Source organism: Camelina sativa, chromosome 14, assembly GCF_030686135.1.
Source record: "Camelina sativa cultivar CO46 ecotype springtype chromosome 14, ASM3068613v1".
Classification (NCBI taxonomy): Eukaryota; Viridiplantae; Streptophyta; class Magnoliopsida; order Brassicales; family Brassicaceae; genus Camelina; species Camelina sativa.
The window spans coordinates 11,504,739-11,527,634 of NC_141893.1; the positions used below are offsets into that span (position 1 = coordinate 11,504,739).

The window sequence follows — 22,896 nt, forward strand, 5'->3', positions numbered from 1 at the left end:
TGTATAAATACAAGTGATTGCGAAGCCCGTATATGCCTAATTAAAACGAAATAATACAAAAGAGAAAATGAAAAAAAAATCAAAAAAAAACAAGAAAGTGCCAACTACACCACAACCCACGCGTTGTGTGGGAAAGCACCTAGTTCACATAAATAACATCCTCTCTCACTCCTCTTTTATTTCTTCTCTCATGCCAATTATGTGGAAACTTCTATAATTTTTTTTTCTCTCTCTCTTTCTTTCTTTCTCACTCTCTCTATTATCTCATGTTGGAACTTCTGTTTTTTTTTTGGAACATGTTATTTTTTTTGAATTACAAGTAATATTTAAAAAATTTCTCTTTTTAACATGTTACTTTTTCGTGTAACACGCTATTTTTATATGTTAAACGCTATTTAGTTCAATATGACATGTAAAATATAAATATTACATGTTATTTTCCACTCCTTCTATTTAACTCTAAAACAAAAAGGGTAATTATGTTTTTTTACTCTACCAAAACCGTGGGTCTATTGGCATTTTTCTATAAAAAAAAAAGTTTTTGTGATATTTTGTTTATTTCTCTTTGTATTTGTGGTATTCACTAATATTTTTACCCTTTATTTTATGGATAGTGGATTGATGTTGCAAATATACTACAATCCACTCTTACTAAAATCTCTACAATTTAACTTCAATGTAGGCCTCGGCATATTATCCGGACCCGAATCCCGAACCCGACCCGAAGTAGATGGTTCGGTTCGGGTTCGGGTATTGTATAAAACCCGATCAAGTTCAGTACTTCTGAGGTTCAGATACCCGAATGCCCACCCGAACTAATCTGAATTAAATATTAAAATATGCTTCTAATGGGATTTGAACCCAGAACCTTGAGCATTTAAGAGTACACCTTTAACCATTTTGCCATCTTAATTTCTCTGTACTAACTTAAAACGTTAAATATTTATATATATACAAGTGTTCTAAAATTTATAAAAAAATAAAAATTAGTTTTTTTTTTTTTTGTTCATGGTTTGTTTGAGTTCAGGTAAACTTGAATTACCCGAATCCGAGCGGGTAATACCCGAACCCGAACTGATAGTATAAAAAATCCGAACGGGTTCTATATGTCTAAACCTGAAAACCCAAAAACCCGAAAACCCGAACCTGATCGGGTTCGGGAACCCGAATGCCCAGGGCTACTTCAATGTGTGGCCGACCCGAAGTATTTTCGGGAAATCCATATCCTTTTATCCATTAGCAAACACATATATAAAAGGGCAATTGACAAAAGTAGTACTATTTTAAGTTTTTCTTCCACAAGTAGCACATGTTTTCAAATGTTCCAAAATTAGCACAAATTTATATGCACTCAATTTTGGAAAAAACCTAAATTATTAATAAAATTAAGTTTATTTCATTTCTTTTCAGCATCCACAAACATGATTCATCCCGTACCCAGCTCTCTCTCTCTCTCTCTCTCTCTCTCTCTCTCTCTCTCTCTCATTGTCCCATGTTTCTTCCTCCTTCTTTGAATCTTGTTCTTTTTTGTCCGTTACTTCACCATCTTTACTTGATTCACCGACTGTGTTACTCGATTAACACGTTGAACTCACTTAGTTTTTTTTTCTGATTTCTCTTCTCTCGGTTCTTTAATTTTAGGAAGGATTATATGAAATTCAGGAAGGATTGTATGAAATTTGGAAAGAATGTGCACAAAAATGAAATCATTACCACTCACTAATAGAGTAATCTATAATATTTGACACATTAAAGCAAAACACACAAACATATAATTTTAGAAACACAATTATTCAAATTTAGAAAAGTTACAATAGTATTCAAGAAGGACACTTTGAAATTCAGGATGCTCTTCACAAAAATAATGGTTGAAATATTATATGAAGATTACATTTTAAAGTGATGGTGCATAAATCTCATAAAAGTGCATAAAATTCATCATATTGGAGTAATTTGTGATACATTAAGGCATCATATGAATAGAAGATTCAAAAAAATCATTTCTTTGAAATTTAAGAAGAATTTCATAATGTTTAGGAAACATTACATAATGTTAAGGAATGCGTTCTTGAATTTTAGGAAGCTATTCCTAAATATACAAAAATCTCAATGACATTATAACAAACACTTGGTATGCAACAATTGTGGTGTTGATATCTGCTGACTTCGCATAACACTCATCCACTTTGTACATGTGATTCATCAAAGAATAAACATTGTTAGAAATTTTAAAACCAAACATAATCCATTAAACAATACTCTCAAGTTCTCATTCAATATGTCACAACTGAATCAAAGTAACAAGAAGAGCTACAAAACTATACTCTCACTCTAACTCACTCACTCACCTATTGCTTTTTTGAAGGATACGTTTCTGCTTGATGATAAGCGCAAATCCATAAGTGTAAGGCAAATGAACTGTTGTATTTGAGTCCATCTTTCACAATCTAAAATTTCCAAACACAAAAACTTAAAGCTACAAAGAAAATTCCAGAAACTTTTGCTTAAGTCTATACACATACAGATCAGAACTGAGCTGCTTAAAACTCACCTTAAGCACCAATTCCATACCATCGGAGATAAAACCAAACCAACTACCACTCTTATGCACGACGGCGGATCAGGAGATACGATGGAATCAGCACCAACAACGGCAGTATCAGCAATTGTATAAATAAACCACTGTGGTGAGCGTCGCTCCGATGTGTACCGTCGAATCCAAGCCATAGAAATGAGGAATCATATCTCGGTATGTGCAATTAATGAATTGATCGCCACAAAAATTCAGAAGGTTAATGGCGGAAGCAGCCACTGGTGTCTTAGATCCATGGAGATGGAAGAAATGGAGACTCCGGTGACAACGTACGGCGGAGATGGTCTTCAGCGACGAAAACAAAGTAAAGAAGAGAGATCTAAAATATCAATATTTTAGAGTTTTCTTAAAATTAAAAGTATTTAATTATATTAAATTTGTGCTAAATGTGGAATATTTGAGAATAAGTGCTAAATTTGGAAGAAAAACATAGATTAGTGCTATTGAGGGATATTTTTCTATATAAAAAAGTTGATAATCACAAAAAAAAATTAATGTTAATGTTTGAAAAACACTAGTTTTTTAAGGCTTGTTGCTTCTAAAACTTTTAGCCCATGTCCCTGGTCCAATGCTATGTAATCGAACACGTCTATTTTAACAAGTTTATGGGCTTATACGTCTTTTGCAACTATATTTGAACTATGCTAAGAATTTAACAGTTTTTAAACTACATTTTAGGGGGATTAGTTGTTATGAAAACATGAAAAAGAGAGAACCACAAAGAATAAGAGTAGAAACGTGGTCTCTAAAAATCAAAAATTCTGTCAATTGTTTATTATGTCGGAAGTTGAATTAAATTGGAATTAATGAATCAGTTATTGATTGTGCCATGATTTATCCCTAATCGTGGTGGTGTTAGTGTGAGAAATTTTAGGAATATAGTTTTACAGTTTTTCTCTCATACTTGAAAATTAATAATAACATTTAAAATTTTGTTAGAGGGTATTGAACTTAATATTTTAAAAGATTTTAAAGTATTCTTAAAATCCTATGTTATTCAATTGATGATTTAAAAAATCTTTTAAAATCTTATGTTATTCAACTTGGATTTATGTAAACTTATTTAAACTACTCTAGAATCTCTTGTTATTCAATCAATGATTTATAAAACTTATTTGAAATCTACTGTTATTCAAAATTTCATAATTTTTTAAAAAAACTGATACTTTGCATGATTCTATGAGATTTTTTCTGTTTTTAGTTGAAAAATAACTCTAATAAAATCACACCTTCTCAGGTAGTTTTTTAAAGGATTTTCAGTTACTACTATGCTTCCTCTATCGTTTCTCTCTCGGCAATTGGAATGTCTACATGTTTCCTCTTCTTCTCTCCTTCATCATCATCAGAGAAGCCTAACAACTGTTCGATACAATTCCTCATATAGAGAAAAATAAAAAATGTACGTGGTGAAACGTGACAGGTAGAAGGAAACTGTTCGCTTCTATAAAATCACTGCGTGGCTAAAGAAGCTTAGCTATGGTTTTAGTATCGATCACTGTGACCCTGTCCTCGTCGCTCCGAAAGTCTGTGTTGGTGTCTTCAAAGGCGTTACCATTACTCAACTCGATGAGTTAGCCGCTGAGACTGCTGCTTCTATGACCACCAACCATCCCGATTATGCCTCTGTCAGTCTTCTTCTTTGTTTTTTCCCCTTTCTTTTTATTTTTAGAACTATCATTACGATTTGATTTAATTGGTGTTTCGGATTTACATGTGAAATTGCATATTTGTGATTGACAGAGATTGTTACTTGATCTGATTCATGTTGTGATGCTTTCCAATTTTTATATTGTTATTGGACATTAGGCAATAATATAACAATGGTTTCAATGTTTATAATTCCAGCTTGGTGCTAGAATTGCTGTCTCCAGTCTCCACAAGAACACTAAGAACTCATTTTCTGAAACGTGAGTGTTCTTTCTTCTGAACTCTAGACGTATCAATGACTATTGTACGATCATGTCAATGAGAGATCTAGACTCAAGGCTCCTCTAATTGCTGATGATGTATTCAAGATCATTATGAAGGTAGTATAGCTTTTGTTATAATCCATCTATCTGATGATGGAAATCTCTCTTCTCTTTTTGTTGAATTGTATTGTTTCCTTTGGTAAATTTAGTCGTAATGTATTCACTAAATTTAGTGACTACGCTACGACTATCTTACGACTACCGCAAAATAGTCGTAATGTAGTCACCAAATTTAGTGACTAATTTACGATTATGTATTTAAACAATATTGTATTTATACAACATTATATATACATATATATTATTTTAATAATAATATATATTTTTATTAATTATTTTTAAATATATGAAAGTTATTGAATAATGCTTTGTTGTTGGAATGAATTGATATTAAAAATAAAATATTCTATATTTAGTATTATGAAACCATGTGATAAAAAAAACTGTATTACAAAATAAAACTAAAAACATAATTAAAAATAAAAATATATCATACTACTAAAAAAAAAAGTAAATATTGGAGGTATCATGGAGAAATGTTAGACAAAGGTTTAATAATGGCTGAGCTTGAAAGGAGGGAAAAAGGAGGTTGCTTTGCTTTCCCCATATGAGAAGTCTTTGGCTTTTGAGATGAATGTTAAAGATTTTGACCTGAAGCAAACCGCAGAGACGAGACAAGGAGAAAGGAAGCTGAGCTGATGGAAACATCTCTTAAGGAACTTAAGGCGAGGGAGAATGAGCTCAGGTTGCTTAATGACACCATCAGAGAGAAATCAGCTGAACTAGAGAAGAAAGAAGTTTTCTTACATATACCTAAACTGGATTTAACAAAAACAAACGAGGGAGAATGAGCTCAGGCTGCTTATATATACCTTGAAGGAGAATTATCTCAGGCTGCTTACATATACCTTGAAGCGAGGGAGAATGAGCTCAGGTCGCTCAAGGATCTTGCTGAAATCAAGCTTGTCTTCGTTCTTGACAGTTGTCAAACACAAGCAAGAAGCAGTTTTTTTGTTGAACAACCTGAAATCAAGAAACCGAAATAGCATAAGCAGACAGACATATTTAACTAAGAGAGACACAGGCAAATCGATTCTTTCATTAGCGCTCCAAGACAAGATACGTTAAACCATAGCCAAATGCATAAAAAAAAAAACCTTTGTTCACGTGAGTAAGTGCAGGTGCAGGTGATGCCCTGCTTGAAGAAGTCTTAGCCTATATTTCAGCTGTTATAGGAGATACCTACAAAAAAAAGAAAGGTTACATCATTCAAAAAACAGATAAGTTAAGTGAAATACAGATTGGTTAGTTAAGAAGAGGAACGAGACATAAAAATTCCATAAACCAGCAGACTGAAATTCAAATTGGTGAGTTAAATATATTATTTGGTAATCTCCGCTAGTTTTTTTTGAAAGATTGATTTGTATGTAAATACTAAATAGTTTTACATATTGGTTTTATAGATGTTCAATGGTATATATTGGGTGAATGATTTATGATTTAATTTCTATATATGAATTATAAAGGTTTTAAATTTAAGGTTAAGGGTTTTGGAGTTTTAGTTTTGGGTTTGGGGTTAAATTTTGATTAAAATATAGGATTTGGAAAATTATAGTTTTTTGGGGTCAAGTTTGGGAAAATTAGTTTCTCTTTATATATTAAAGCAAAGCTTTATGTATATACTAGATTAGGACCCGCCCGATGTGCGGGTTTAGAGTTTTTAAAATAAAATAAAATTTAACAAAGAATATTTAATTTTGATTTTCACAAGAACTTGCAAATTTAACAAAGAATATAAAGTAAGTATTTTTAGTAAGTAAAAACTATCTATAAAAGTAAATAGATACACCGAGGTGTCCAATGTAAATATTTGGTGTAAAAGGTGCGACTCTGCGGTTGAGACTATTAATCACATTTTTTTTGAATGCCCTCACTCATGGGAAGTTTAGGATTTATCTCTACCTCCGGTCTCATCAGAGGGTTTTCCATATGGGTCGGTGTACTCAAATTTGGATTTTGTTTTCTGGAGGGATGTCTCTCAACAAGGTGGTCGTGATCAACTTCTTCATTAACATGATTTTTATGGGCAATCTGGAAGGCCATAAATAAAATAAAAATTAAGGTTTAGAGATCGAGACGAATGATATAATCGCTCAGGCTTTGGGCGATAAGTTAGCCTGGGAAGAGGCGCTATCTTTTACGGCGGTCATGTCGGCTCCATCTCCGTCCTCGGATATCCAGGTTTCTTCACCTTGTTATCAAATTGATGGTTCTTGTAAAGAAACCAATGAGCATTCATGATTGGGCTGGTGGTGTTGCGTTGGTGAGGAGCGAACCTTGTTGTTGGGGGCCAAGTGTCTAAGACGGAGCCCCTCCCCCCTGCATTCAGAGTTAGAAGAGTTGTTGTAGGCCATGGAGCGGATACGTGCTTAGTTACTCACTATGGTGCATTCCCCTGAATATTGACCATCCTTCTCCAACTTGCTCAATGAGTTTAACTCGCTGGAGTTTTTCCCACTATTCTTCATCTCTTAGATCCCGCATGCGACAAATTCGAAGGTGGATTGTCTTGCCCGTGCTTCGCATTCTCTTATGTTTGAAGTTTCATTTGTAAACCCCTTCCTTATGGCTTAGGCAACTAACCGAGGAAATTCCTTTTAATTTATTGTTTGGTTGAAAAAAAAAATAGATACACTTTTAGTTAAAGAAAATAGTTGTAGATGAGTTCAAAAGTATTAAAATTAAATTAAATTTTAAAAAGAATATATATTTAATTCTTTTCGTAAATAAAAACAATGTATAAAAGTAAAGAGATAAACTTTTAGTTATAGAAAATAGTTGTTTTTTTTGCTATAATACACTAATGTATATCCATTTACAAATCTACTATCTACATTACCACTAAAAGTTTATTTGTACACACAAATATATTTTACTGTTAAAATATACTCTTTAGTCTTAACTACTACCAACAAATTGTTTTTATGAACATATTAAATAATCTATTATATGCCTCTTCATTTTAACATTTTTATAGTTACAAAAACGCATACGTTAATCTTACTTACTCCTATCATATATATTATAATATCAGTCTTCTGAATAAATTATTTGATTGGTGAAAAAAATATGAGACGATCTTCAACAATCTTTTTCTTTATGTAAATGTGAGTATATACATTTTTTTAGAAACAATAACTAATTGTATAATTTTCACAATCATTTTTTATCTTATATAAAAAGTAACCTTTTTCTTGTAATATAGCAACTTAAAATTAAAATAAGTAAACAATATTATAATTTTGAATTTTATGGTATATATATATATAATTTATCTTATAATTAGATTTTAAATAAAATAGGTTTTATTTTCTCTATTTTTACATTTTTATTTTTTAAAAATGTTAATAATGAATTTGACATGTGTCAACATCTGAATGATATAATTGACACGTGTCACGATCTTGTTAATTAGTAATTTTGTTATCACGGTTTATATAATAAGATAATTTATCTTATAATTAGATTTTAAATAAAATAGGTTTTATTTTATCTATTTACTTTTATATAAAACCTTTTTATGTTAGGTTTTGATTTTTTACATTTTTATTTTTTAAAAATGTTAATAATGAATTGACATGTGTCAACATCTGAACGATATAATTGACACGTGTCACGATCTTGTTAATTAGTAATTTTGTTATCAAGGTTTATATAATAAGATATAATTATATATATAATGGTTATGGTTTGGTTTTATGGTTTATGAATTAATTTATAAGATTAAGAATTTAAACTTCAAGATTTAGATTTGATGATCTAGGTTTTGAAGTTTGGTAAAGGGTTTGGGGTATAGGGTTTAGGAGTAAGATTTAAGATTTGGGGTTAAGTTTTGGAAAATTAGATTTTCTATTAAGTATTAAAGCTTGGTTTTATGTATATATAAGAATGGTTATGTTTTAGTATTATGGTTTACGAAATAATTTCTAAGATTAAGAATTAAATGTTCAAGATTTAAACTTTAAGTTTATGATTTAGGTTTTGGAGTTTGGTTAAGGGGTTGGAGTTAAATTTTGAAAATTTTGATTTTCTTAAATAGCGACTAATATACGACTTATTGGCGATCTTTACCATGAATCGCATGTTAGTCACTAAATTAGCGACTATCTAACAACTACATGTTCAGTTATGCGATATAGTCATAAAGTAGTCGTTAAATTACGACTAAATTACCAACTATTGTAAGTAGTCGCAAAATAATGACTATTATACGACTAAATTTTTGTAGTCATAAAATAGTCGCTAAATAGTCGCTAAAAATAATGACTATTATACTATGTAGTCGTCATTTGTAGTTGGAAATGTTATGTTTTCTTGTAGTGTTTACTGTAAACAATTTTTTGTTAGTATCGCTATTCGAGAACATCTTCCACCGTATTTCATTTTATTTTTCATCTTATTTTTTTTTTTTTTCATCTTCCACCGTATTTCATTCATGTCCATGTCAAGGCCCTACTTCAAATATTACAGTAGCAAACACTACCAACATACTACAACAATGACTTCTATCAAAGAAAACCTTTCACCAATCCTACACTCCCTTAGAAATGAAAACTTTCTGAGTGTTCTCTTTCACTAGAGAACTCATGTTTCCCACCCTCGGATCTCCTACAATTACAAGTTTCAAATACATAGCTTATAATTAAAAAACCTAATCGAATTCACAACCTATAAATCTTCCTTAATCCCCAAAATAAAAAAACATATAAGCCTAAAATTTATTATACTTCTAGTATGAGCTATGTTAAGTACCGTTCCCCTTCCCGTCTTTGTAGTGAGGTACGTCTCATGCTTAATACCGACAGACCAAAGTCAGCAACCTTTTAGAGATCACACGGTAAGTCAACTATGACAATCACATCCATTTTTGGGTCAATATTAATTTCTAACTGCTATTAAGATCCAAGCCTCTTTTTTCCGGTATATCTACAATGAATCATTATCTAAAGCTTCATTTGCTGTTTAGAATATCTTTCTCTGATTTTCCATTTTGCTGTTTTACGAATGTCCATGTATATCTATCAAAGAATAGTTTTCTCTTACAACTTCTCAGTTCTGACACATTAGAATCACTCGACCTAATAACTTTATTTTGTTGTGCCTAGACTAATATATTCAGCGGCATAATATATTCTCGGCCATTTCTCAATCAATTCTTAGTAATTATCTTGTTTATAGCTCTACTCTCTACTGAGATTATCGAAGGCATAATGAAAAGATAGTATTTTTGTCCGCTCTAAAGGGAAATTATACGGCTCCGAAAATGAAAACAATATCTTAACAGTCCAGTTTCGATCGACCAGTAAATTTGATGACTTCAAATCTCGATGAATGATCGGTGAAGCACAATGGTGAAGAACCAAGATTCAATTCAATGAAGTCCCCTATCTATAAATAGCACAACAAAATCTTGATGAATCCAACAAAGACAAAAAAAAAAACAAATTGCAAATTTGAAGCACCAGAAGGAAGAAATTGAGCATAAACACTATGATGCAAGGAGAAGGCAGTGGTGGGTAAGTCTTCTTCTCCGGCGACAGAGGTGTGGTTGTGTCTCCTTCCGGATGCGGCTGTGGCTTCATTTTTGGTGGGTCGAGAAGCTTCTGATCAAGCCGTGTTTGCTCGCGGTGGAGCTTCTTTCGGGGCTCACTCACCCAATCGAAGCTGCGGTTTGCGGCGAAAGTCGGTGGGAGACAAGAGGGTGTGTTGCTTTGTTGCGGTGGTTAGCCAAGGATGTTATATCTCTTGGGCTTTCGTGGGTATTGGTTTGTGGAGGGTGAAATGAACCACCATCCTCTGTTAGCTGCCACGGATTTCCCTCCACGTGACCGGATCTGAAGAGTCTTACCTAAGGTCGCGGTGGTCGCTGTAGGAAGAAGAGGGGTGTTAGTTTTGAGTGAGCAGGTTGCTAGGTTGGGACCTGTCTTCGCGGAGCCTTTGATCGGTGGTCTTGAGCATGCCGGAAGATCGGTAGCGGGTCAGGAGGGTCATCGGAGAAGAAGCCGCGACGGCATTTGGTTGCTTCCGTCAAGGTTTTTATCTGGTGTTCCCGACGCAAAGCTGTCGTTCTTGCATCCACTGGCATTAGTGTTTGAGCCTTAGTCATCGGTTATCAGCAAGTTTCGATCTCCTTTTCCGGCAACAGCATTGATTTTCCGATGTACCTCTTTTTGTAACTGTTGGATACTTTGTAATTTCTCAAGGTCTAGCCCATTTTCGTGAGAGGCCCATTATAAATGTGAATATAAGTTTGTTTAAATATATATATATATATATATATATATTACACAAAGCCGAAATACATAAGCAAAGACATCCTCGTTAACTAAACAAAGAAGCCCAAACGAAAGGTCCAGCAAGAACACAGCTCAATAATCAGTTTTTAATTTAAAAAAAAATATAAACCACGTGTAACTAAAAAAGAAAAAACAAACTTTATTGCTCTTCTTCTTCGTTAGTTTATTAGGTTTCAGCGCCGCGTATATTTTTGGTAAGAGAAGTTTCTCTTTTTCCCGGATTAACCTCAAAACACATTTATTTCTATGGATTTTATTAGGGCTGGGCAAAATAATCGGTAATTAAATAACCGATCGAACCGAACCGAAAAAATCAAATCGAAACCGAATCGAAGTTCTTCCAATAACCGAATGGTTAGTAAAATTCTACTCTCTCCGTTTCAAAATATAAAATGTTTTAGAGAAGTTTTTTGTTTCATAATATAGGATGTTTTCAATTTTCTATGCTATTTTTAAATTAGTTTAGTATTTTATATTATGCAGTATTGTTTCTGATTGGTTGAACTTGTTAAAAGTAAAGACATTTTAATTTGCGTGCTTTAGTTAAAACATACTATATTTTGAAACAGAAGAAGTATATTCAAACTAACCGAAACCAAACCGAACTGAACCGACAATTAAATGGTTAACCGAAATATCCAAAAACTTAGAATATATCCAAAATAATATATTTAATATTAGGCAAAACTATAAAATAAACTTAAAATATTAATTATTTCTACATTCAAAACAATTAAATACTTTAAATAATCAATATATTTAAAAGTTATTATTTTGAATTTACAAAGTTAAATACTATTTTGTAAAATCGGATCAATATTTTTCCCTGTTTTTATTTTTTTGTAATGTATTTTTGGTTAATTTCGGTTATCTTTGGTTACTTTTGGTTATATTAGGTTTATTTGGTTAATTTCAATATAATTTATGTTAGTTATGGTTATCTCTTCAACTAACCAAACCGAAACCGAACCGAAAGAAACCAAACCAAACCAAACCGAATCAAAATTTCTAAAATATCCAAATGGTTATTATATTCCTATCTCCAAACTAACCGAAACTGAACGGTTAACCGAATGCCCAAGCCTAGATTTTACTCAGATCTAAACTAATTACATTCAGATTCAAGTGATTTGACAAATTTTTTAACGCTTCCAGTTCCTCTGTTGTACACTTCCAAACCGAACCGTAAGTAGAAGAAATCCAAGAGAAATAAAACACTCTCACGTTCGGTTCTCTTCTATTTAGTCCACATAAGCGTACAATCAGATGAACTGTATTAATGTTATAATTTAATAGGGTAGAGATTTTTACTGAAGTGTCAACACCTGCTTTAATATTGAGGTTGAGCATGTTCTAAAGAGAAACACCTTCTTCTATTGATTTTAGGGGGATTAGTTGTTATGAAAACATGAAGAATCAGATAACCACAAAGAATAAAATCCGACTTTTCACTGAGTCTGAGACGTATGACACATTCTAGAAAAATAAAATTAAATTTGACTTTAAAATAAATTTGGCGCATAATATAAGTGATTATATATTATTGACATTAAATAACAAGAAAGTAAGCATGTAATCAATATTCAGACTCTTTATTTTTAATCATAATTATTCTTAAGTTTTATATCTTTTGTGTGCATTTTCAACTTTCAATTTATTTTTTAAAGCTTTTTTTAAGATTCATATGGAGAACAGTAATATGAATTTCTTGAGACTTCTAGGTACACAATCTCTTCGTCTATCATTATATAAACATCTTTCATACTGTTGAATCATTTTTCTTTAAATCCAAAACTCAATCTTGCAATTCTTAACCGGGAACAGGTGGTTTTTTAATAAAAAATAATTTATATTGAGAAAATCAATTAGACTTTAGGAAAATGACAAATTAGCCAATTTATGTACCAACAGATAAAGTGAGTTATCACATGTACTTGACAAATCCCCTATTTTCTTAGAGAAGTTATAAACAATAAAATCAATACTATATTCATACTTCACCGAAACATCACATTTCATATAAATTTTTCAACATACAAATGTTTCATAAATAAGTTATATATATAATTTAGAAGCATCACAAAGACTAAATTAATTTGAAAACATTAAGTTATAACAAAAGAAAGTAGATATAGTATAAATGCGCAGATATTTTTCAACTCTACATAAATAATACAAAGGATTCAATTTTGTGGTACATACAAAGCCTATAATAAAATACAAACAATCAACGCTTATGCCATAAGAAAAGTCACTTGGACGTTATATAAAAAATTACGGTCATCACATTAATCATGGAAAAACATTCATTAGTATTTTACAACAATACAAACGTAAATTTGAATTCAACGAGGAAAAAAAAAACAGGAATTGAAACATGGAATAGAAGAGAAAGGAAAATTCAGTGCATTCTAGATATATTTTTGACAGAAAAATCAAAGAAATTCGATCGTAATTGTTTTAATAAATGGATTGGTATCTTCACTATCTTGTATATATGAAAGAAGTCTCACCTTACGATTCCATTTAAAAACTTGTATACAACTTTCGACTACTAAAACTAATAATCCCAAAACATGTGTAATGGAAAGTTCAATTGACGCGACTCAAATGCCTGATGCTAATCATGAAAGCGATTCCTCTGTAATATACTATGTAATATCAATAAGCTTGTTCAAAATAAACCTACATGTTCACAGAAGAAATTCAAAATAACTACATTTTTATATAACAAATTCAAACTACACCTATATGAAAAGTCAATGTTTTTTTTAACATAAAACTTTTCTGTAGATTTTGCTATAAATTAAAATCCGATATAGAAGCGTAAGACATAATTACAATAAAACGAAAAATAAAAATAAACAACAACAACAAAATGAAAGAAGCACTTTCAGTTTTGTGTCTTGTTTTTTTTGTTTCAGTTTTAGAAGCAGCAGTAACGAAACCAATTTCTGAAAACTTCTTCGAATGCCTTCGCTACCGGACCAATCCGGAGAATCCAATCACCGATGCCATCTTCACCGCCAATAACACCACCACCTTCTTGTCTTCTTACTTGTCATACACGAAAAACAAGAGGTTCTTGAGCCCTAACTCAAAACTACTAGCCATTATAGCGGCGAAACACGTATCTCATATTCAAGCCACGGTGATCTGCGCAAAATCCAATGGCATCCAGATCCGTATCCGAAGCGGTGGTCATGACTATGAGGGCCTTTCTTACATGTCTTCTGTACCATTCGTCATTCTTGATATGTACAATCTCAGATCAATTACTGTTGACGTGTCAAACAAGAAAGCATGGATTCAAGCTGGTGCAACTTTGGGAGAGCTCTACACAAAGATCAGTGACGCGACCCAAACATTAGCGTTTCCAGCTGGCGTTTGCGCTACCGTAGGAGTTGGTGGGCACATAAGTGGTGGAGGTTACGGAAATCTAATGAGAAAATACGGAATCACTGTTGATCACGTCATTGATGCTCAGTTAATTGATGTCAACGGCAAGCTCTTGAATCGAGCTACTATGGGAGAAGATCTCTTTTGGGCCATTCGCGGTGGAGGTGGTGGAAGTTTCGGGGTTATCCTCTCTTGGAAAATCAACCTTGTCGAGGTTCCAAAGATCCTGACAGTGTTTAAGGTTAACAAAACATTGGAACAAGGAGGCACTGATGTTCTCTACAAGTGGCAGCTTGTCGCTACTAAATTCCCTGAAGATCTTGTCATTAGAGCAATGCCTCAGGTCGCAAACAGAACAAAGCGCGGCGGGAAAACTATCGCGGTTGTATTCTATGCTCAGTTCTTGGGTCCGACCGATAAGCTGATGGCTATAATGAACCAGAGCTTCCCTGAATTAGGGCTAAAACGTGAAGACTGCCAAGAAATGAGCTGGCTTAACACGACGTTATTTTGGGCCGATTACCCGGCCGGTACTCCAACAAGCATTCTTCTAGATAGACCTACGATTCCAGGAGATTTCTTTAAGAGCAAATCGGATTACGTCAAAAAACCAATCCCTAAGGAAGGATTAGAGAAGCTTTGGAAGACAATGTTGAAATTCAACAATTTTGTGTGGATGCAATTTAACCCTTACGGTGGAGTGATGGACCGGATTCCGGCAACCGCCACAGCGTTTCCTCACCGGAAAGGAAACTTGTTCAAGATTCAATACTATACGACATGGTTGAATGCAAATGCCACGGAGAGTAGCCTGAGACAAATGAAGGAGTTTTATGAGGTTGCCGAACCGTACGTGTCAAGTAACCCGAGAGAGGCCTTCTTTAATTACAGAGACATCGATGTTGGAAGCAATCCGAGTGGCAACACAGACGTGGATGAAGCTAAGATCTATGGATCCAAGTATTTCTTGGGGAATCTGAAGAGATTGATGCAAGTTAAAGCTAAGTATGATCCTGATAATTTCTTCAAGAACGAGCAGAGCATTCCTCCTGTTCGTGTATTGCATTGATATTACTCTTTTATCAAGTGAATAAGTTATGTGGGCATGCATGTGTTATTATTGGCTTATATATAGCCTATAAGGTAGCTTTCATTATTGTCCCATTACGATCATTGTGTCATATATTTCTATCATTACTCAATAAAGACTTTTACGAAAGACATTGTCTTTGAACATATTTTTGATATACTGTATCCTTTTTCTGTTTACGCTATACAAGAAACCATGACCATGAGGGTTGCTTTCTCCAACCCGTTTATTATTATAGCCATATAGCTATAGGGGTAAGCCGTAATATTCTGATATGATTCGATTTGTAAGAAATTCTTGTGAGTTTTTTTGCTACTGATATCAATTATGAGGAGCACATCATTTCTTCAAGTTGCTATATATTCCAAAATCGAGCTCCATCTTTCTTTTTTTTATTTCTTTTTTTCCTTTTTTAACTATGTACTTCAGCTTTGAGGAAATCTCGGTGAATTTTTGAGGATGCCATCAATGGCGCAAGGAGAACTCGAGAGGATCTGTACAAGACAGTAAGCCAAACCTAGACCCCCAAAGCATAACTGCTACAACGCAATTTTAGGATTACAAGATATGGTTAGAGACTTATAATTAGAGCCCAATAGTAATCCAATATGAAAGCCCTAACACTAATTAGAAAACCATTCAAAAAGGTATAACACGTATCAAAACAAAGACACGTTTTGAACCCTAAAGCATAACTCTGGCAAGTGGCAACCACAACTTTAAGCAAGAAACAATTGTCCGCCGCTTCCAGCATGATTGGCTCGAAGATCACAGACGGCCCATCCGTATAGCACCACGGTTTTGGCTTCGGCTTTGGTGTAATGCTTTTGGTTTTTGCTTACAATTAGGATATTCTCAAATATCTTTTGGTGTATATTTTTGGCTATTATTCCTTTTTCTAGATAGATACAAATCTCTTATTGCGTTTTTCTATATATAAGTCGATGTAAACCAAAGGGAGAATAGGGAGAATATATATAAAGAAAAATTGTGCCGTTCGTTCAGCGTTACCATCACCAATCACCAGTTCTTCCACCGTAAATGTTACGAGTAGCTGCCTCCATCAAATGATTCATCCATAGATCTCATCGTAGAGCATCTGGGTGTGAGAGTCCTCCGCTCTAGACTTAGATTGCCTTGAGGGTTTGATCCATTTTATAAGGATAATCAAATCTAAAACTAAGGGAAGAAGGTAAACACCAAATATTCTAATCCTAATCCTAAAAGTAAAGATATCTTTTGGCAAATCAACATAAAGTAACCACAAAATGTACAGTTAAGATATGTGACTAAGTGGAGATGCAATCCCACTAATTTAGGATAAGCAAACAACATGATCTCAACTCTATCTTCACGATGTCGGTTTACTCTGGTTTACCGGTGATGTTCTCATCACAACGCCACCGGATCAGAGCCCCGGTTTTAGGCCATCTTAACATCATTAGTAATTTTACAAAAATATAAAAGTAACAAAAGAAAGGAAAATTCAGTGCATTCTAGTAATGCATGTCTTTTTACATAAAATCCACAAAAAAATAATCGTATTTATTTCAACAAAATATAGGTTTCTTGAATGAATGAAGTCTCTCACCATACGTATCATTTTAAAGATCATATATAGGCGTAAGACATATTGCATAAAACGTTTATAAAAAAAATGAAAGCAGAACTCTCTGTTTTTGTGTCTTATGCTTTTGGTTTCGGTTTTAGAAGCAGCAGTAAGGAAAGCGATTTCTGGAAACTTCATCCAATGCCTTCGCTATCGGACTAGCTAGTCCGGAGAATCCAATCACTGGTGCCATCTTCACCGCCGATAAAACCACCACCTTCTTGTCTTCTTACTTGTTATACACGAAAAACAATAGGTTTCCGAGTCCTAACTACACAAAACTACTAGCCATCGTAGGGTTTAACATGTATCTCATGTTCAGGCCATGGTGGTCTGCGCAAAGATCAACGGTATACAACTTCGTATTCGAAGCGGCGGTCATGACTAACTAGTAACTACTAAGGCGTTTCTTACATGTCGTCTATGCCATTTGTTAGTCTTGATATGTTCAATCTCAGATCTATTACTGTTGACGTGTCAAGTAAGAAAGCATGGGTTCAAGCTGGTGCAACCTTGGCATTTGCCTACCTTGCCTATGGGTAGAGTCCGTAGAGACGGGCCTGGTAGTAACGTACGTCTTTTGTTGTTGTTTGTTGTAGTATAACGTCTCTCTTTCCTTAGATGTTCTATCAATGTAATGAGTTACGTTATGTGGCCATGTGATGTTATTTATAGCTTATGTAGTTTTTTACTATTGTCAATAAAGCTTTTCATGAAATGGATAGATTATTAGATTAGTTATTTGAACAATGGCTTTCACCATGAGATTATTATACGTGGGTACGTTCTTTAAGCATGCTCATTAATTACTTTCATTTATATATAATGTTTCCTTTTTTTTCATGGATTGAGGTTGCAAATTAAAAAAACCATCAAGGCAATCTACTCCAAGTGTATTTTACTTCAATGCAAGGCGAACCCAAGTGTTTTTGTACGTACAGTATAGCAAACAACGTAAGCAATAAAGAAGCAGTACAATTATGTGTAATAAGAGCATCATTACCGTTACTCTTATGAATGGGGCCTAAAAACAAAATAGAAAATCTATTATTTGGTTCAGTAAGAAGATAATCGTTTCTTCTGTTGCTTGTGGAATCAACGATTCTCAACAAATATCAACAGGTGTCAACTTTTGAGTGGCTACAATTAATTGTAATTAAAATATATATATATTTTTAAAAAGAACGTTGAGAGCAGTGCTGGATTAATGATGGTCTAAGGTACTGTCTATTAACCTTTTTTTTTTTTACTCATGGTACTGTCTATTAACCAAAGCTCTGGTAAAAGAAAGAAAACAAAAAAGGAGAATTAACCACTGCACTACGACAAGGTTTTCAAATTATTGTTTGTTCAAAATAATTATATATATTATGATAGCGAAAGCCGTTGCTTATTGGGCTTTAGCTCAAGACCAAGTCTGGGTCCGATTGACCTAATTCCATATTGTATTTTAACTAAACAAGGGCCCCCTGAATAATCCTTCTCTGTTCAGGCTGATGCGCGGCGCACTTTATTGTATAGTCGAAATCTGAAGTGTTTTCGGGATTGGTGCTTAGGAAACGCGTAGTCAAACGGTGTCCAAATCCGAAACGGCCGTGATCATGGATGATAAGGAGGCTTTCTGGTGGCTCAGCAACCCCAAGGTACGTCTTCTCGATTTTGCATCTTGTATTCACAATTCGATGACAATTGTTTTTTTCCAGGGTTTTATCTCTTTTAGCTTAGTTTTTATTTTCTTTGGTTCTCTCTAAATAGAGTCGTTTCGTTTGTGGTTTACTACTTCTGGATACAGATCCCGAGATACCGTGTGAAATTCAGAAGAATCAACTATAGACGACCGGATAAGTTGAAGGCTGCTGAGCCTTCATGCAAGGTATGTTCGATCATATTACCCTAGAGTTTTTTTTTCTTAAGTTTCAATTTTTGTCGTTCTTTTACGATTGTTAAAACTGAAAAGTCATCATTAATCAATAATAAACTTTTTTGATGCGGCGCTTATATATATATATATATATATATATCTGATGTTTCATTTTGAACATTGGTTGAATATGATCGTATTTCAGACAAACAACAAATTAAAAAACCGGAACAATATGTTATATGTTTCTTTCAATCTTGTGTAAGGATCAAAACACGCTAGAGATTGAAGAAAGTTTAGCTCTCGAGGCTGCAGAGGTTGCCAAGGATGACCATGATACCGCATTCATGGATGTTATGACTGGAGGCAAGACCTCGTTTCCTGATGGAGGAGATGACACAGAACATGCAAATGTTGGAGGCAGCTGCTCAGACACGTGCACGGTGGTTTCAACATCAGAAATGGAGCGGTTGAAAAAGTGTGATGGCAACACTAAAGGACCGTCGTACCCGTAGTTCGAGCTCTTAGTCGAGAAAGGGGTGTGACAGGAGTCAGCAGATAAGAGTTTAGGTAAAACCTCCGACGCGCCAAACCCCAGCCCTGTTCTAAAGAAGTTTCTAATTAAGATTTGGTGTTTTCCTTTCCGCATTAAGGTTTTCTTGTTTTTTTCCTATACTTTTCGGTTTAAGTTTATAAACTTTCCCTAAGATCTCTCTTATGATCAATAAGAAATCAACTTCCAACAAAGAGAAAATTGGACATCTTTCGTTGTATAGATTTATTACATACTTCACGTTGCTGAACAAACGACGTAACAATAAAGAAAGCAGTATCGTTTAGGTGGTGTAATTATTAAGTACCAACATATTCATTACCAAATATCTGAAGTAAAATAATATAGAAGGTGGCCTCACCATGATGTCATTTCTAGTATGATACTATTGACTTCCCAATTTATCACATCTCTAAATTGGGAAGTCAATAGTATCATGCTAGATCAGATACATTGCAAATCATATAAAACTTTTTTTTTTTTTTCAAAAAGTTTCAGCATACGAATGTTGCAAATAAGTTAAAGTAGTGAATAAAACCAACAAAAAAGATTAAGTAGTGAAGCATCACAAAAGAAAACTAATTGGAAAAGCATCTAAACAACAGATACAGTTACATGCGTAAGATATACTGTAACGTTTTTTATTCTTTTTTGAAATTCATTTAAGATAACGTTTTAGAAAAATAATCGACTTTTCTGGCTCTGCTATAAGAAAAGTCAGTTGCAGTTTTAAAATAAACTTAAAAAGTCTATTCTATCAAGAGTTCTCCCGTACTTCTTGACCCCAACAAAAATAAAAAAAAATAAAGTCATTGGTATTTTAGTCACTTAGTCTTGACAAAAACGTATTCTATTAAAATTTGCATTCAACAGAAATTGAATGAGAATAGAGCTAGAGAGGAAATTTCAGTGGATTTGGCATAATATATATAATCAGCAAAAAGCCAAAAACTAATCACAATTTATTTTGAAATTATAGATACGTTTTTTATTTTATTTTTTATTACTATAGAAATTAAGTTTCAAAAGCTGTTGACAATTAAAAGAAAAGGATAGTTTAGAAAAAAAAAACTAAAAGAAAAGGAAAAAAATATGAAGTCTCACCTATACAAATTAGGTTTTTGTAAGTAATTTCCATTTACAAAATCTTAGATTACCTATAGTGACAGTAAACAAGTTCAATTCTGGTGGTCTCGATCATGAAAGCGTTCCTGTAATGTTGTTGTAATTTCCATCAGTTAATTGTTCAAATCAAACACCTACAAGTTGAAGAAAAGTCAAAATTTGTTTTTCAAAGTACGCCTATATGGAAGAGACAGTCAATTTTAGGAATATGATTTTGTCTCTGTATTGGCATTTCTATAAATTAAAATCCTTGGTAGAGATCAGACGTAAGAGAAAAACAAAAATAACAACAAAAATGAAAGAAGCACTCTCTGTTATGTGTCTCGTTCTTTTGGTTTCGGCTCTAGAAGCAGCAGTAACGAAACCAAATTCTGAAAACTTCATTGAATGCCTTCGCTCTCGGACTGGTCCGGAGAATCCAATCACCGATGCCATCTTCACCGCCGATAACACCACCACCTTCTTGTCTTCTTACGTGTCATACACTAAAAACAAGAGATTCCCAAGCCCTGTCAACAAAAAACTACTAGCCATCGTAGTGGCGAAACATGTATCTCATGTTCAGGCCACGGTGGTCTGCGCAAAGTCCAATGGTGTCCAGATCCGAATCCGGAGCGGTGGTCATGACAACGAGGGCCTTTCTTACACATCGTCTGTGCCATTTGTCATTCTCGATATGAACAATCTGAGGTCTATTACTGTTGACTTGTCAAGCAAGAAAGCATGGGTTGAAGCTGGTGCGACCTTGGGAGAGCTCTACGTAAAGATCAATGAGGCAAGCCAAACGCTAGCGTTCCCGGGTGGCATTTGCGCTACGGTAGGAGCTGGAGGACACATAAGCGGTGGAGGGTACGGAAATCTGATAAGAAAATTCGGACTCACAGTGGATCATGTCATTGATGCTCAATTAATTGATGCCAACGGTAAGCTCTTGAATCGATCTACTATGGGAGAAGATCTATTTTGGGCCATTCGCGGTGGTGGTGGTGCAAGTTTTGGAGTTATCCTCTCTTGGAAAATCAAGCTCGTCAAGGTTCCAAAGATCTTGACAGTGTTTAAGGTTAACAAAACATTGGAACAAGGAGGCACTGATGTTCTCTACAAATGGCAGCTTGTCGCTAACAAATTCCCTGATAGTCTTTTCTTGAGAGCAATGCCTCAGGTCGTAAATGGAACAAAACACGGCGAGAGAACCATCGCGGTTGTATTCTATGCTCAGTTCTTGGGGCGGACCGATGAGCTGATGGAGATAATGAACCAGAGCTTTCCTGAATTAGGGCTGACACGTGAAGATTGTCAAGAAATGAGTTGGCTTAACACGATATTGTTTTGGGCCATGCATCCAGCCGGTACACCGAAGACAGTCCTTCTAGATAGGCCAACGGATCCAGTATTCTTTAAGAGTAAATCTGATTACGTGAAAAAGCCAATCCCAAAAGAAGGAATAGAGAAGATTTGGAAGACAATGTTGAAATTCAACGATATTGTGTGGCTGCACTTCAACCCTTACGGTGGGATGATGGACAGGATTCCGGCGAACGCCACAGCGTTTCCTCACCGGAAAGGAAACTTGTTCAAGGTTCAATACTATACGACATGGGAGGACGCAAACGACACGGAGGCTAGCCTGAGTACGATGAAGGAGCTTTACGAGGTTGCGGAACCGTACGTGTCAAGTAACCCGAGAGAGGCCTTCTTTAATTACAGAGACATCGATATTGGAAGCAATCCAAGTGGGGAGACAGACGTGGATGAGGCTAAGATCTACGGATACAAGTATTTCTTGGGGAATTTGAAGAGATTGATGCAAGTTAAAGCTAAGTATGATCCTGAGAATTTCTTCAAGAATGAGCAGAGTATTCCTCCGGTTCGTGTAATGTAGTAATAATGTTAACTCTTTTCATTAAAAGTAGAATTGGGAGGAAAAAAAGTAGAATTAAGAGGAGAGAGGAAGTGTTACTGCTAGAAGAAAATTTGTAGAGAAGAGTATAAAAACAAATAATCCACTCTCTTATTTCTCTAAGAAGGTCTTTAAGTCAGATTATAGCCTTATGTAATCACTATTCTCCCAATTGCATTAGGATCTCTCTGTTGTATACTTGTATATATCATTACTCAATAATTTTTTTAATGAAATCATATTTCAACAAAACATTTAATGATAGATGAATCTTATACGTTGTACGCAATATGGCTTTTGGCTTGTGAACCATGACCATTGACCATGGTGCTTTGTGATTGTGTAACCATTTAAGTATTGGGATTGATTGATTAATTAAGCCTAACCCAAAATAAATAATACTTGAGACAAAGTTACAATTAAAAATGAATTCAGCACAT

The 22,896-nt window shown here is 34.1% G+C and overlaps 2 protein-coding genes, 2 long non-coding RNA genes and 1 pseudogene across 5 annotated transcripts; 4 read left to right on the forward strand and 1 right to left on the reverse strand.

Moving 5' to 3' along the window:
• Positions 1 to 2,000: 2,000 nt before the first annotated feature.
• LOC147928070 (uncharacterized) lies at positions 2,001 to 2,888 on the reverse strand. The gene is made up of 3 exons (XR_015579304.1): positions 2,552 to 2,888; positions 2,349 to 2,447; positions 2,001 to 2,184 (listed from the first exon to the last, which is right to left on the reverse strand). It is a non-coding gene; the product is annotated as an uncharacterized LOC147928070 (long non-coding RNA).
• Positions 2,889 to 13,755: 10,867 nt separating this feature from the next.
• On the forward strand, positions 13,756 to 15,537 carry LOC104741218 (berberine bridge enzyme-like 4 pseudogene; annotated as a pseudogene). The gene has a single exon (XR_015580638.1). The product of XR_015580638.1 is annotated as a berberine bridge enzyme-like 4 pseudogene (transcript).
• Positions 15,538 to 16,312: 775 nt separating this feature from the next.
• On the forward strand, positions 16,313 to 17,735 carry LOC109128770 (uncharacterized). The gene is made up of 2 exons (XR_002035085.2): positions 16,313 to 16,600; positions 17,119 to 17,735. It is a non-coding gene; the product is annotated as an uncharacterized LOC109128770 (long non-coding RNA).
• A 767-nt stretch (positions 17,736 to 18,502) lies between these two features.
• LOC104741217 (uncharacterized) lies at positions 18,503 to 19,727 on the forward strand. The gene is made up of 3 exons (XM_010462011.3): positions 18,503 to 18,660; positions 18,810 to 18,890; positions 19,145 to 19,727. The coding sequence occupies exons 1-3, from the start codon at positions 18,619 to 18,621 to the stop codon at positions 19,391 to 19,393; spliced, it is 372 nt and encodes a 123-aa protein (XP_010460313.2). The 5' UTR covers positions 18,503 to 18,618; the 3' UTR covers positions 19,394 to 19,727.
• A 1,097-nt stretch (positions 19,728 to 20,824) lies between these two features.
• Positions 20,825 to 22,708, forward strand: LOC104741215 (berberine bridge enzyme-like 3). Its single transcript, XM_010462010.2, has one exon. The coding sequence runs from the start codon at positions 20,852 to 20,854 to the stop codon at positions 22,436 to 22,438; it is 1,587 nt and encodes a 528-aa protein (XP_010460312.2). The 5' UTR covers positions 20,825 to 20,851; the 3' UTR covers positions 22,439 to 22,708.
• The last annotated feature ends 188 nt before the right edge of the window (positions 22,709 to 22,896 follow it).

Excerpts from the sequence above, each read along its gene's own strand:
- LOC104741217 (XM_010462011.3), top strand. The coding sequence starts at position 18,619 with ATGGATGATAAGGAGGCTTTCTGGTGGCTCAGCAACCCCAAG. Across the intron at positions 18,661-18,809 it reads GGTGGCTCAGCAACCCCAAG|ATCCCGAGATACCGTGTGAA; the intron begins GTACGTCTTCTC and ends TTCTGGATACAG. Across the intron at positions 18,891-19,144 it reads CTGCTGAGCCTTCATGCAAG|GATCAAAACACGCTAGAGAT; the intron begins GTATGTTCGATC and ends ATCTTGTGTAAG.
- LOC104741215 (XM_010462010.2), top strand. The coding sequence starts at position 20,852 with ATGAAAGAAGCACTCTCTGTTATGTGTCTCGTTCTTTTGGTTTCGGCT.